Source organism: Anguilla anguilla, chromosome 5 (assembly GCF_013347855.1).
Source record: "Anguilla anguilla isolate fAngAng1 chromosome 5, fAngAng1.pri, whole genome shotgun sequence".
NCBI lineage: Eukaryota > Metazoa > Chordata > Actinopteri > Anguilliformes > Anguillidae > Anguilla > Anguilla anguilla.
In genome coordinates, this window is record NC_049205.1 from 49,486,885 (window position 1) to 49,503,127 (window position 16,243).

Sequence of the window (16,243 nt, forward strand, 5' to 3'; positions counted from 1 at the left end):
TGGCACAAAGTCTAACACCAAGGCTATATTAAGACATGACATTTGAAATTACATGTCCTTTCGAAAGAAGTGCACTTCAAGGGGTTTTTTTAGCTAATGGAATCATCCAATTAACGGGAAAAACACCTTTGAGCTTGTGTGAAATTGTACACCTTCTATAAATAAGCGAGTTAAGAAGAGTCAGTATGAGAATTCCACTGTTATCAAAAGCATCCTCATCTCACTATTGACATCCCATAGGACTGCACATGTTCACAGACTTCACAGCACAGTGTAATCCATAGCTCAGGCAAGAAATTGTAGCCTGAGCTCTATCCAAATTATAGTCCGTTTTCACCTTTAATCCTAAATCAATCACTGGAGAATGACTGGCCATTGTGTTGGTTATTTGTACATGCAGATAGTGTGTGGTGTTCTCTGGGACAGACACAAAGTCTTTCAAAAGGAGTTGAGGCTGTGTGGGCTGATGGTGTAGATTGCTTTTTGTTGGGGGGGGGGCTGGGGGGGCTGGGGGCTGCAAGGTTGAGAACTGGACAGCGGGACCCAACAAGTTCATCACGATTATTCACCCTGCCAGTGCCGCAAATCCGTTTATTCACCACCAGTCATTCATTGGCATCCCGGCCTTCCACATAATTACAGCTCATTCTGACAGCCACTTTAGTTCTCTGGAAACACCATAAAATGCTGGTAACAGCTGCTGTGATCAGTCGGACTAAGTGACAGTAAAATGAGGGAGTGATTACATGCTGTTCGAAAGTTATCTCATTGTGGTTAACTGTGTGCTTTGTGTATCACAAGCGTGGCATTGGTAAACCACAGTGGACTGTCTGCTGGTGACCCCCTGGTGTAGTGATGGTTTCTCAGCTGTGACAGTGCGCTTCTGCTCTCTAGCACTAGCACTAGTACTGAGTCTTTATAATACTGTATGCAATGCAGTATGGGATTTGTAGTGCAGCTTCTGCCTATACAGTCAGAGCAATCTAAAAGTGGTAGCACAGTCATGCTCCATTTGGGAACATTACATCTCTTGAAATGGTTCATTTCTCTTATTTAATATATCCACATTTTTATGCTGACTGCTTTGATCTGTTTAAAAAAAAAAAAAAAAAATGTATCATGTCTTACATATTGATGGATATTTATCCTGCCAGTGATTTATTTATTTATGTATGTTTTTTAAATTACTCATAGCATCAAAGGCTGGCCTGTCGATTTGATGGCTTTACTACCATGAATGTTAATATGATGTCTGGGCAGTCTTCTATGAGATCAGAAGTAATAGCTATAAGAGAACTGCTGGTTATTCATATGGTATTAAATATTTCAGTCAAACTGTAGTCTCAAAAATCATAGATTTAATTAACATAATTAACTGCAAAACATGTCACACAAGAGGAATGTAAAAAAAAAAACTAGTGTGTGTTTGGCACAGGCTGTTACCGTAGCTAGTATTTCACTGCTGATCAAAGGCACAGTTATTAGCCTCCATTATTGCTGTCAATTGGATTCAATTACATGGGAATGTGAGTGCATTTACTGTGGGTGTATTTACATTAAACAGACAACGGTGTTGTCCAACAGTGGTGTAACATAATTCTCTTTGTATCCAGTCTGTATCGACTGTGTGAGACACAACGATGAGAATTGCAAATCCAGCAGGAAACGGGAGAAGGAGGGTCCTTTCTCTCTCTAGACCTCTCTCTTATCTCTTCACCTTTCTCTCACCCTGTTTCTTCTTTTCTTTCACACTATATCTCTTGCTCTCTCTATATGCTTTTTCTCCATTTTCTTTTTCTCACCTGCTCTTCATCTTCCCTTGCCATATCTTCCTCTTTCTCACTCATTCTTTATCTCCCTTTTAACTCTGCTTTTCTCTCCTCTCCCCTGCTTTCTCACCTTTTCACACTTACTCCAGTCTCCACATTTCCTTGGTGAATTGACAGTGCTTAAATGTTTGCCTGACCCTGATTGGGAACACAAGGCTTTCTGGTGTGAACAATGGTAAAAAAATGCCCCCTCCTCATTTCCTGACTTGCATCTTATAAAGTGAAACATAAAAGTTGTTTGAAATGATTATTGTCACATTTTTTTGTCAGACAGGCAACAGGTATTTTACAAAATCACACAATTTATACTGTTTGAGATCATAGTGCAGCTAAAACACAATGCATAAATTAACATTTTATTAGGCTTTGCTTTAAAGATTGATGGTTAAAGATTAATGGTATTGCTCATAGTTTCTATTTCTACATTTGACTGATCCATATGAGTTTCGATTCAGTGTTGCTTATATTTAGCAGTTTTTGTGGACCATGGTATCATACTCAAAATCTTTATCAGGAGGTACCAGACAGGTGGCAATGGAATATATTTAGCAATTTATTTTTATGGATATTGTATTATAGCATGGGCATTATTACAGCTTATAACATCTTCATTCAAAATCACTAGGTAGTGTTTTTATGTTGTCAGACATCAATTGATTATCTGGCAAATGTAAAAATGTGTGCCACTGAATGTAGATTTTCAAGATTATTTATCATGTTAATAATATATGAAAAAAATATAATTAACGCTAAAACATTTTGCTGTGCACTGTCATGACGATGACTAGCACAGGCTCTGTGGCTAGTCTGATTCATGCTTCCTCCCAGATAGTGTGCGTTTCCAAACTGTGAACAGGGAATTGCTATCATTGTTATCATTTACATCTTCATCTGAGTTGGTTGAGCACTGTTCTATGGGTTTTTTTATCAAGTGACAATACTATTCGCAATACAAATGAATAATACGAGGAAACAATAATACAATAATAATGGCAATGATACTAATAACATTAGGGGTAATTCCTCTGATAATGCCTATTGGTGTTGTGCCTTATGAAGCAGGGTATTTGAAATTTCCTAAAACATTTATCCCTTGATATCATCGTTTTTACTTCACTATCATTCTTCTTTTTTGTCTTACCGTTCCCTCTTTTTACCCCATTATTTCTTTCTTTCATTTTGATCCCTTAATCTTTCTAACATCTACACCTCATTTTCTCTTTCAAACAGCAGCATCTGCCCCTCACTTTGTCCCTTGAATCTCCTGCAAAATCCTCTCCTCGCTCCCTCTTCATCTCTCTCTACTATCTCTTGCTCTTTTTCAGCTTTTTTACTCTCTCCCCCCTCCTTTTCCCTATACGCCTCCCAGTAGACAGTCTTTCTATTTTTTTGTCGGCCCCCATCGCTCTCATCCTCTCCTTCCTCCTCCTCTCTCTCTCCCGACCCCTCCCTCTCTCTCTCTTTCTCTCTCTCTCTCTGTCTCTCTCTCTCTCTCGGGGGGCTGCGGTACAGACTGGCTGGAGGACTCAGTAAATGACAGGGCTGGTGAAGACGTGGGCTAGCGGGTAGGGCAGGAGGGGGGTGCTGCGGCATGCTGATTTCAAACGCGCGTCATCTGCTCGGTCTGTTGTGTGCAGACCTGTCTCTACGGGAGAGGAGGGTTATCATCTGGCCTGCTTCAAGCCCAACACAGCAGACATGAATGGAGGTGCCAGCATCTATGAGATCTGGAGAATAACTGCTATGATCCAGCATTTTCATTTTGACATCCTCACCCATGAAGTGCCTCTGTTATGCACAAAAGACTGTTCAAACATTGTATTAGCTAACGCATGCGTTTGCTCAATGACTGGCCAACTCCATTGGAGTTCACATTTCACACTATTCAAGTTAAGGCACCTCATACAGTGATCTGCAGTACTATATTTACAATTGCACAAAACAAAAGAGTTGCTGGCAATTGCAGTGATAATGAAAAAAATAATTGAAAAAAATGTGTTTGGACTGAAAAAGTAAAACTTGCATAAGAATGTACTGTAAGTCAAAGTTAAGGAGAAATATTGATTGAATCCCAGCCAGGAATGAAATGTGCCTGCTGTTAATCTACAGCCCACATTTCCTCATATTTCTTTGGTACTGTACCCATTATATGTGAAAAATGTGAAGGATGTCTGAAGACGCAAGGATATTTATAATAATGATTCACTAAAATTCTAATGGGAAAACATTTCTTATGTGGGAAAGTGTAAATGAACAAATTTAATACATCCTGCATCTACGAACAAATTTATTGAAAGAATAATAAAATGCATACATTTAGAGTCTGGCATTGAGAGATTTATTTGTCTGGTTTTTGTTATGCTTTATTTTTCTTGGGAACACGTATATCACATTACTGTACGTTAGCTGTATTTGTATCTGGTTTGTTTTAAATACATTGGTTTAACGATGGGGAAAAGACGACGGCAGTACTATAGGTACCCCAGTAAAGAGCAGGGCACTGCCTTTGGCTTGTATCCTTCAGAGAAGATCTGTCAGCTCACCCCAGAACCCGGTGGCCTTCCGGCACCAGCGGGGAGAGGAGGCCATGCACACAGACACAATTTGGTCAAGGTTAAAACGACCAAGCCAGGATAAATGTGGCTTCAACATCAGGCCGAGCATAGAATGAAACTGAATGATTTGAATTGACCACAGTGGGATTAATGACATATATATATATATATATATATATATATATATATATGAACTAATAATAAAATTTTCGTCATCTTGCGAAAGATTAACGTGTTGGATCCTGGTTGTCCCCCCTGCAGTCTCTCCAACTATTATTCGGCTGGAGGAGCCCGAGCGTCGCCATGACACCTGTATAGAGTTCATAGTGCGAGGCTACCCCCATCCCACCCTACGCTGGTTCCACAAAGACCAGGAGATCCTTCAGAGTGAATACATCCGCACAGAGATGGATATCTACCAGGATAACCTGGAGGGATGCCTGATATTCAAGGACCCTACTCACCACAACAATGGCAACTACACCCTGGAGGCTAGCAACTTCCTTGGCGCGGCCACCAAGACGGTGTATGGGCACTTCCTGCAGGCCCCACCTTTTACCGATGAAGGTGAGTGCCCAGCAATGAGCTCAGTAATGGCACAAATCAGATTTAAAGAACTGAAAGCACTGAACTGAAATCACTTCATCTGGAAAATTATGAAATATAACAGTAATCACAGTCATAGCCTCGCACACAATCTTTAATACAGGCACTCTCTTTTATATTTAATTCTTACATATGGATTCATTTCTGAATCTAAGATAGTCATGTAGTTTAAAAAAAAAACTCTGATCTGAACCTTCCTCTTTCTTGTGTTTCTTTTCAGATTACAATTATGGTAAGTATACTTTATCTAGTATGCTTTTGAGAAAGTGAATGGAATCGTATTGATAAGACAAACTTCACTGCCTTCCTGACCTAAAATTTTTATCTAATCAGCAAAGCTGTGCAGCTTGGATGAACAGTGACAATTCAATTTGACGTGTTCCAAAAACCCATTGTATTAGCATAATAGTACTCTAGAGCAATGCTCGCTATCATTGTTCTAGCGCCACTGCTTGGCAAACTGTCCTCTTCTAATCGGCAAACTATTGCCATTCAGTTTAATCTGTTCTGGCTCTAGAACTAAGTGTAGAGGCAGCAGTGTGTTTGACCTTCGTCAGGATCCCCTTGGATTCTCAACTGGAGAGATTCATTATCATTTTACATGCATTATAAAGCCAGAACGTGGATAGAGAGTGACAGATTGTTACTGTCAGAACTCAAATGAAGCTAGATGATCGCTTGGGCTTTTGGACCTGCAGGCGTGTAGCGGGAGCCAGACCCTTGGGAAATGTCTCACATGGCTTTGCTCTGCTCTCTCCTGGCAACATTACTTTTACTGAAGATGAAAAATGAAATAAATATAGGAGCAAATAGGTCTGCAAATTCAACACAGAGGTCTGACAGTGAAAGACAAGACTGTTACTGTCACAACAGCTCCTGGAGGAGGAAATTGAAAGTTCAGTGGAAGTGTTGGAGTGACTCTAATTATTATTGAACTGAGAGGAAGGGTGGGCTGTGCGGAGCGGATTCGCTCCACTGTATAGCCCTGCCCACGGCAGCTCATCCACCACTGGCCAATTAATTGGTCTGAAATTATTCTCTGATCTCAAGTGGCAAGCCTTCACACTGCATTCTTCCCACTGGCTCAAACTGAAGGAAATGACTTCAGGGGCGTGTGTGTGTGTGTGTACAGTATGTTAGTGTGTGTGCGTTTATGTCCGTTAATGTGAATACCCATATGTTTTGGTGTGTCTGCGTCTGTCTGTGATTTCTGTACTTGTTCTAACCTCCTTTCATTGTTCATTTTCATTTTTTAAAAGCTGGATGTAAATTAATTTCACAAGACACCACATGACTGTGCGCTTCTATGGTCACAGACCCTCTCAGATTGAGAGTGTGTCCTGCCAAGGGTACTGCAGCAACTCTTTAATTCAAACTAAGAGGAACCAAAGAATTTCAAGTGATACTGCCATACTGAATGGAATCTCATTACTAAAAGTATACTCTTGGCATTGGACATGAAAACTGTGATTATAGTTTAACATGAGAATAGAGAAGTTCTTCAATCCAGTCACATAAGTATTGTTCCTGTGAGTCATTCTTTATTACTGTAGCGTCTATAGTATACTGTATGCATAGTATCAGTACACTATAATAGTACTGATGTAAGTTTTCATTAGGCTCAAGTGCACGTGATGGGTATGTTGCTCTTATTGATAAATATCAGGTGAAAATCAATTATTGTTGTGTGCTTGTATGTAATGTATTTAGCACCATTCTCATTCACTATGTTGCTGGATATCCAGTGCCTGTGTTCTGGTTGTTGATGTTGCTTTCGTGATATGTGGTTGAAGTGTACTGTCATGGCTTTATAGTGTATGTTTCATTTCTTAAGAATATCTGCCTAAGTAAATATTTTAAATTGTTCACACACTCTACTCTCCTGTTTCCTACACAGTGACCCCCACACCCCCTATCAATGTCACACACAGGCCAGAGGAAGACACATTTGGGGTGAGTGTGCAGCTCAGGTGGAACAAAATAGCCTTTTACACATAATGGGCGATGTATGGGTGAAAGGCTTGTTCTTGTTTTTTTTAAAGAAAGAAAGGGTTTAATGTGAGACATTTTAATTTGTTCTTCAAACCTCCTATCTGCATTTTCCCTCATGGTCACTGTGTTTTACAGCTCCTTCAAAATGTAATTTCTCTCAGCTTTGTGCTATAATTGACTAGATGGAGATTATTTTCCTCATTTTAAGGTTTTAATGGAGAAACAAGGCTTGGCACGAGTAGGGTGTTTTTGTGATTACTCGGCGGTCTTAATTATACTAAGGTCTCTACTAAAAAAAAAAAATTGTATCCAGGGCTTTTGTTTGCTTTAACTGGTTGGCTATATTTAATTGGAACATTCATCAGCAAAATAAAGGCTCACATTTGTCAGGCTTTCTGAGATAACAGTCATGTCTTTTTCAGCTGTGACAAAGGCCTGATGTTTCTCCATCCTGTCGTGACTCAAACCCCAACCTGGCTCTGCTTTTTCAATCTGGCTGTTCTGGGTGTGTGACTCAGCTCCTTAAAATAAATCAGTGTCCAAAATGAGAAATACACAAATTGAAATTTTGTGCAATTGCCACATCTGCTTCGACATTGCAGTTCGAATAAGCAAGCAAAGAGGGGTTTCCAGCACATCCAACTGATAACAGTCTGCTGAGAGGTTGTTGATAGCAAAAATGCTTTTCTGGTAAAAAGCTTAGCATTTTTTAGCTACAGATTTCCAGCACAGAATTTATGGCACCAGTTTTCTGTGTCTGGAATAGGGCTGCCTAGTGTAGCAATTACTAATAAAATTCACTGCAGGCAAGTGTCACATCAGTGGATATATTGCAGGTTCAAACTGTCTAAAAACTAAAGTATTGAACATCATTGTTAAGTATAAAGGCATATTTGTTCCATTTGGCAAAGAATAGTGTCACATAAGGTAGGTAGTTCATTCATGTCACCATTAAAGTGATTGCTCTTTGTGCCTGTAAGAATCAACAAGGTCATATTCATGGCTGCAAAGACCATTTTTGTGTCTCTGTCAAAGCCTTGACATTACATAAGTGGAAAGAGAACTGACTGGGATTCTCCAGATGCCTGGATTTAAATGTGTGTCTTTAACTTGAACTTACATGGAATACATGGAAATACTGCTTTTCATTGCACACCAGTTTAAGATTAGGTCTGGTGATTGATTTTACTAACTATTTTTGTGAAGGAAATAAGTAAAACTTATTATTTATTGCTTCAGGCCACTGACAGGCTTTGTAGCAGTGTTTAGCCTGTTTTAATGGGACATTGGCAATGATTATCAGAGAACTTCACTCTCCTTCCTCCAGGTGTCCATCGCCGTTGGACTCGCTGGGTTCGCCTGTGTGCTCCTAGTCGTTCTGTTTGTCCTCATCAACAAATATGGCCGACGGTCCAAGTTTGGGATGAAAGGTAGGTTCATACCGGGTTCCTACTTGGATTTCTCGGATTTCCTTCCTGGCCCATTGTTAACTATACCACCTGCTGAGTGAAAATGACAAATGTTCTCATAAACAATTCTCTGGGAAAACCAGTTCACATTTCAGTTCAATACTTCAGTAGTGTAGTAATATATGTGCTTTGTGCGGGCAGCTGGGTTTGGAACTTTATAATCATTAGTTCAATGACGGAAAATGAGTGAAACTCATTGCTATATGAGCAAGCTAAAGATGGACTTTATGGGATGAAATTTATGGGCTTATTAGGGCGTTGTTTGTTGTATGCCCTATGAAACCAATTGACTGCATTTTGTTTGCTGGTTCATTGCCATTTTGAGTGATGCTGGCTGTAAAAGGTGACAAGATGGACACATTTTTTGTAATTATGGGTCATATTTACCCTATCGTCGGGGAGACTCTATAAATGTCAGTCATTCTGAAGAGGGCCTGGACAGGAGATTAATATTATATGCTTTGGTGCTGTCCAGGCTTTTATTTTTAGAAACATCCGAGGCCTGCTTATCTTTATTTACTGGCTGCTGATATTGTCAGGTTGTCTGCGATTTACACATGCTATGAGGAGGATTATTGCATCAACTGTGGACCTGGACAGTGGGATATGTGGTGGGCAATGTTAGACCTTTGAAGTGCTCCGATGCAGCATTCACATCAATTGGCAACATTGATTCAATCGGAAACCAAATGGCTTGTTTCTACATGTTGGCTGGTATTGAGATTTTTAAAAATAAATAAGCCAATCTCCCCCAGAAGGGCGTACAGCAGCCGGGTACCTCCAGTCTTGCTAATTGGATCCAAAAAATGGTTACAGCTGTTTGAATACCGCCAGACTGAAGTGGATGATATTGGAATTTTTCTTACTTGGAATGTGATATGCACATTTGTGTATGTATGTCACATTCATAAACCTTATTACCCCTCCGGAGGAAACATCACGGTCAGTCACATATAAAAGTTATGTCTAATGCGTCACTTTTCTCCTTAAAGTCCATATGGGAGCCTGTGGCATTTGATTTGTCTTTAAACACCGGTGGAATAATAATAACTGTGCTGTATCTGATGCTAACAACATTAGAATACCCAGAGGCCTCATGTGTTGTCTGTTGTCTTCTAAATGAAAGCGTACAGTGCTGGCTGTCTGTGTTTGACTTGGCTCCGTGCCATGTTCATTGACTTTCTGCATTTCACTCTGGTTCCCACAGGGACACTCTTTTGTCCAACACCCCCAATCCCCTAACGCGCACGCACATGCACACACACACACACACACACACATACACATGCGCACGTTACATTTTTTCTTCCCCACAGTATCAACAGCAAAGGTATTTAGAGGCAGATTAAATCTCATATAGACTTAAGAGGGTGGAAGAGCAGCACAGGGCGGGTGAGAGAAGAATTACGTCTCATTCCCGCGTGTTTGCCCTCCGGTTGTTTGCATATGTACAGCCATAATTTCATGGTAAACTCATGCTTCGTATCCAGTCATAGCAACTCTAAGAGGCAGAAAGGTGGTATAGCGTAAGGTATTTATATTTGTAAATATTAATCTGATGTATTCTAAACAAGGTGTGTAAATGTAGACATTGCTGAAATTATGCATCTAAAAACTTAGATGCATAATGATGCACAGCTGTGAACTGTTCGATGTAAGGGTTACTGCTTAGTAAGTAGATCATGTAATATGATGCTGAACTTTGGCAGCAGGACAGTCTGATGTATTATTTTCCTTTTAATTAATTTTATAATTGGGATTCTGCGTACGCCCCCCCTGACCGTGCTGAGATGTGCATCCCCTTGTAGCCGCGCCAGGCAGGCGGATGTGTGAGGGTTTCAAAACAGCGTCAGATGCAAGTCCTGCTCCCAGAATCCATAACCGCCCTCAGCTGACGCCATTGAAGCCAGACTGACGGGCAGGTGACAGTCAGCTAGGAAAGGAAGCGCAGCGGGTTCCTTGCAATCTGAGGTGTGATTTCCGGGAACGAGATTTTGATCGCTAAATTAAAGATCTTGTCACATCCTTGGTTGGTTTTCAAACAAAGACCCTTCTGTCCTACCGTTTTGGCAATGAGCATTAAAATTCTGTGCCATTAAGTAATGAGACTTTATTTTATTATTCCTGTCTGGGTTCACTTTAATGAATGCCATTATTCGTATCAGTCCAAGTGTAAATAACCCAAACTTACTCCTACAGAACAGTGGGGGGCAGGTCAGACAGGGCAGCTGTCTGTAACATGGGTCATCTGTCTCTAGTTTATTCCATGTCTTCACTGCGTGTGCCATCTCTGCAGCAATGTAATATTGTTACAGACATGTAATATCAAGGTGAGCTCCATGTCGTGGTAATTTTAATCACATTTCTGTGCAAAATGACAGATGAAATGTCTTCTTTCATTTTAAGACTATCATAGTGTATCAAATGACTTTGTACCCTTGATAATTCCCATCATGTCTACATGGTGTGCTTTATTTAACTATAGCATCGCCTGATTCTTATTCTATCGTGGATGCCACTCTTTGTTAAGCTTTCACTTTCACATTTTAAGTCGAAACAGCATGACATTCAACAGCCAGAAACAACAAAAAATCATTCTTGGAACATATTTGCTGGGTTGATGATTGACCTGACCTCAGTTATGTAACTATACTGTCTTAAACATTGAAGACCCCATTAACAAAACAAAAGAAATACCTTACTCTGAGTGAAAGTTTTTAGTTTTTTTTTGCCATTTTTCTCCCATTTTCTCCCCAATTTATTCGTTATACCAATTCCCCTTGTGAATCACGGTCCTGGTCGATGCGCTATCCTCTGTTGGTCTGGGGAGGGTGTAGACTATGCCTCCTCCGATACATGCCTCCTCCGATACATGTGGAGTCGCCAGCCGCTTCTTTTCACCTGACAGCAAGGAGTTTCACTGGGAGAGCGTAACGCGTGCGGAGGTTCACGCTATCTCCCCCAGATCCCCACCCTGCTGAACAGGCGCCCCGACCAACCAGTCGGAGTCGCTAATGCAAAGATCAGGACTCATACCCTCACCGACTTCTCACTCGCAAACACTGCCAACTGTGTTCTTAAGAACACCAAGCCGGAACTACCGCTGCGGTGGTAGGCGAGTACTTTTACCTCTCTGAGTGAAAGTTTGATGAGATTTTTTTTTTCTTTTCAACCATGGTCAGCATTAGCACTCTTAGTATGGCCTTACAGTTTATGTAAGCCTCTCATTTTCATTTAATTTAGATAAAAATGTCTGAACATGCCATGCTATAATTATCTACTCCTTAGCAGGATTAATGCTAATGTGCTGCTGCACTTAAATATTCCATGCTTTAGCCATTTACGGATGATAATGTTTGGTTTACCTAAAATACTAAATGTTTTGGGTCAGATAATTCACTTGTGAAATTATGTTGATGAGGTTTAACATGCTTTAACAGCTGTAAATGCAAGCTTACATTTTAAGCTTAGATAAATCTAAACTTGTTACAGTCAGTGTGTTGCGCTTATAATAGTAATGCAAGTGGGAACCCAGTGCTTTTTGTGTGATTTTTAATGTTTTCAACAAAAGCTCCGAAATAAGAACTAATAAGATGTTCGCTAAAATATAGCCTAGTTTAATAATTAATTGACCAGTTAATAACCTGACCAATCGGAGAACACTTTAGTGAAACATGTTGCTCGACCTCTGTCACATAAGCGTGTAATTGCAGGTGTTTGCCACTTTTGCCATTTTATCATTTTACATGAAGCCTTTGTTTTTTCTTTTTTAAATTCATTTATTGATTTTGGGTGCATTTGGCTGATAGATGAGGCAAGCCTAAACGACTGCATCACTTTGTCACTGTCACTCAAGTAAAGTAAATCAGCTTGTTACAATGTATCCAGCTAATATGCACCTGGGCAGTGGAGCTGCCGGTGTGGTTGTCTTCTCTGTACCAAACAACATTATATTTTGCCACCCCATGATTTGCCACATATACAATGAGCCAAATGTATTATTTCTTCAACAAAAAAAAAAGCATTCAACAAATGCATGTGTAATGAAGCAATAACTCCATAATACAACAAAGGTAATAAGCCTATGCCCCAAGTAAGATGATGGTCAAAGAGCCCCCTCCTTTCTAGTTAACACAGCGCTATATAAAGCAACTAACTACAATTTTTTCCAGCATGACAAGCAGTTGGATATTCTTGGTATGTTTGCGGCTTCTTAGATGTTTCTGACAAAAATTGTGAAACGTTCAGGTGAACAGTATGTTACAACAATTTTTATTGACATGCTGCATTACTTTCAGTAGCTACAATAACTAGCTAATAAACAGAGAGAATGCATACTTGAATACATTTTAAGAAACATTAGTAATTAGGAAAATTGTAAAACCTAGTAAATTAGCTTGTAAGATTTGTGTTCCGATCAAATTTTAACACCTGCATGAAAGATCTAGTAAAGTGCACTTTTAAGTCTATTGGCATTGTCACATTATGGTGCAACTCATTTCAACGATCAGAAAGAGACTTGGGTGTGGTTTCTTTCAAAGTCCCCCAAGGACTGAAAATGGAAGGCAGACTGCACTGCCTTGTTTTCTCCTGAATTTAGAGGCAGATCTGAAGAAGTCATTACCTAGACTGAGGTATATTGGATTTTCACTTCACTAAATGATCTGGGGTCTTTTTCTTCTGCTGTAGTTCGACCACACGCTATTCTTGGGTCTCCAATAAAATCACGGCGTTTTTCTGTTAGTAATGCTGGATTCTGATTAAACCCAGAAACCCTGGCATGTTGCACTGCATCCCACTGATTTACCTGCCTTTCAAGTCTGAGCCGCTCGGCCACGTCTACTACAGATGATGTTTTTTTTTCCCCGTAGGGTTGATTTATTTCTTTACACGGCTATCTGGTAATAATTATAGGCTTATTAAAAGGCACCGGCTGATGAGGAGAGAAGGCCGATGAGCAGCCCCGTTCATTTCTCAGACAAAGCGGTAACCTGTAATCGATTTCAGATGCCTGACCCGCAATGGCCATTTTTCCCTCTTACAGCTTACATCAGTTCTGCTCAGCGGGGTTGGACATCTGATCATTGCTTTCTACATTTGCTGGTGAAATGACTCACAAACCATGCGATGCGTGTTCCACTTGAATTGCCGTAAGAGCTTTTATCGTGCACTCAAAACCACAGTCCTTCTGGCTTATAAAGTTGAGCCAAGCAATATCGAGGGTGGACAAGCTGCATCTCATTCATATATTTTTTCCTAAATCATGGTGCAATTTGTAAAGATTTAAGCAAAAGCTAATTAGAGAAATAAATGGTAAATATGCATTTATAAATAGAAAAATAAAATGGTACCAAAATGGCGGAACTGAAGGTTTAAATAAAAATAATAGTGCATATTCATCTGAACATAAATTGCATACATTATTTAGCATATTTTAACTTCTGAAACAATTTATAAGTTTAGATAAAATGTTTATTTGTTTGTTTATTATAGACAGTAAGACAAGTGTTTCCTAAACTGTTACTTCTGTGGCTTGCAGTGATAATATTTTATAGTGTCCTTTAAAATTACTATTATGAAATGTTGTTATAGCCAATGACATTAAAATAAATAAATAAATAAATAAATGAATAAATAAAAAAATAACCTAAAACTTGTTATTCTGATACATGATATAAAACATGCTTCACATGGTGATAATTTCTTAATATGAGTGCAGTGTATTTTTTAAATAAAATTATACTTGCCTCCATTTAATGATACATTATATTAAATTTAGTTTAATCGCATTTGAAAAAAATATTATCAATATGAGCATTGGGTTTCCACAAGTGACACTTTTTTTTTTTTTTTTGCTGCAGACAAGAACAGATTTTTAAAGTTTAAGCCACTCACTAAACTGAATAAACTGACAGGTGTACAGTAGCCTCAGTCCAGCGCCTCCACTTATTTACCTCCATCCAGGGTCTGAAATGAACTTTTTGGCTCACCTTCCAAGGGCAGGTAAACATGCAAGAATTACCAGCCAGATTTTTTTTACTGGCCAAAAAAAATTCTTAGTGTGCTATTTCATGTTTAGATTTGGTTTTAAGAAGACAATTACAACAGAATTTACAGCTTTCTATATAGATTTTACATTTCATGGTCTTTAATGTTCTTGAGTTTAGTTTTGTGCGTATTACAAATGAATTGTTTTTTTGTTTTTCTTTAGCATGTTTGCAACACATACTACAGGCCTACTACCTGTGGTGTTGTACAGCAGCCAGTATCTTGGGGCACCGTCTTTCGCAAAACTAGCTTTCTCCCTGTTTTTTTCCCCTGTTCATTTTCTTAATTTTTTTTTCTTTCTGGAGGCCTAACTACTTCAATGTGTCATCACGTGTAAAGCGTGATTCAAACTGCAATGTCAAACAGCCAATCACAGGCCCGTTAGATCTGTGCGAGACACTGGACAGTGAGAGTCATATCATCATCCCCACCTTGCCTCAGCCCCAAAAATATAGTGGTTTAAGCCAAACCTTAAGTTAACGGTTTCAGAAAAAAGTTGCCGACCAGCTTGGCGGATGACCCCAATTTATTAATCCGCCAAAGATGATTTTTACCTGCGTTGGGTCCTTGGTGGGCGTTCATTTCAGGCCCTGCCTCCAGACTTCTCTCTGTCCTCCTGTCCAGTTTGCTTCGTGGCCCAGTGGATTGAGGCCACTCAGCTTAATCTTTTAACCCTCAAGGGTAAAATGAGTTAATCGTCCATCACCTCTCGATGGATTACACTTGCAAACTGTTCCTAAAGTCCTCTGCCTGAATTCGTCCAAAAAGTGCTGCCTGAATATTTTGAATGACACGTTTGCTTGGACTATGTTGAGATTTAGAGATAGCAGCTATTGTTTTGATATTTCACCATTTCCTTTTTTATATGCATTTAAAACCCATACTTCTATCTATTTAAGAAAGCATGTGAAATGTATCATGTACAGAACCTATCTTTACAAGGATGAACGGATTTGACTGGTGAAGGTTATCTGAGGAATCTAGGAGAAAGGGTCATTAAAAAATTAAAAAAAAACATAAAGGGAAGGGAAATAGTACTAATGGTTCCATTAGGCATCTAAATGTTTCCTTATTTGGTACAAAGTATCTTCTGCCAAAGAGAAAATTGAATAAATGTATGCTTTAGTCTTAAGAAATAGCCCGTTATCTTAATATAATCTCATCTTGTGTCTGGAGGGTTTTATGTCTTGTCTGGATTTTACCCCGCATTGTAACTCTATTATAATTATGTAATTATTGTGAAAATTTGAAGTTTTATTTGGCAAAGGATAACTGAGAGTGGGCAAGCTTGAGCACACTGAAGAGCATGTTTGTTGCAAACCCATTTCCCAAATCTATCATTTTTATTATTTAATATTTTATGTTTTTAAATAATTTTTTTCTGTCATAGTTTGTGTCATCCATATTTCTACAAAACATCATTATTGTACTTTTATGTTCCTGAACACAATGAAGTGAACTGTGATGATCAAAGGCCATGTTTAATGTCACTATTTGTGTCTTGGTTGTGTATTATTTGCAGTGTTTCATGTGCAACATATAAGAATGAACTTGCACATCAGGGCTCATCACTGACACTGACCGACATCTTTACTGGATGTCAAATGGTACAGGGTTCCCAATTCCCAATTAGGGATACAATGTTCTGAAGGTTACTATAAAATTATATATTTGGTACCAATAAAGTGGTCAATCAGCTGACTTCAAAAAGGGCATTTGCATGCAGACACTTATAGCAATAAAT

At 39.2% G+C, this 16,243-nt stretch overlaps 1 protein-coding gene across 3 annotated transcripts in view; it reads left to right on the plus strand.

The window, feature by feature from the left end:
• The window catches only part of LOC118227992 (NT-3 growth factor receptor-like), a 177,806-nt gene that overhangs the window by 87,361 nt on the left and 74,202 nt on the right, over window positions 1–16,243 (plus strand). For all 3 annotated transcript variants that reach the window (XM_035419147.1, XM_035419148.1, XM_035419149.1), the window contains 4 exons: window positions 4,646–4,951; window positions 5,211–5,222; window positions 6,888–6,943; window positions 8,310–8,412. In XM_035419147.1, coding sequence (XP_035275038.1) covers window positions 4,646–4,951; window positions 5,211–5,222; window positions 6,888–6,943; window positions 8,310–8,412 — 477 coding nt within the window. The remainder of the gene's footprint in view (window positions 1–4,645; window positions 4,952–5,210; window positions 5,223–6,887; window positions 6,944–8,309; window positions 8,413–16,243) is intronic.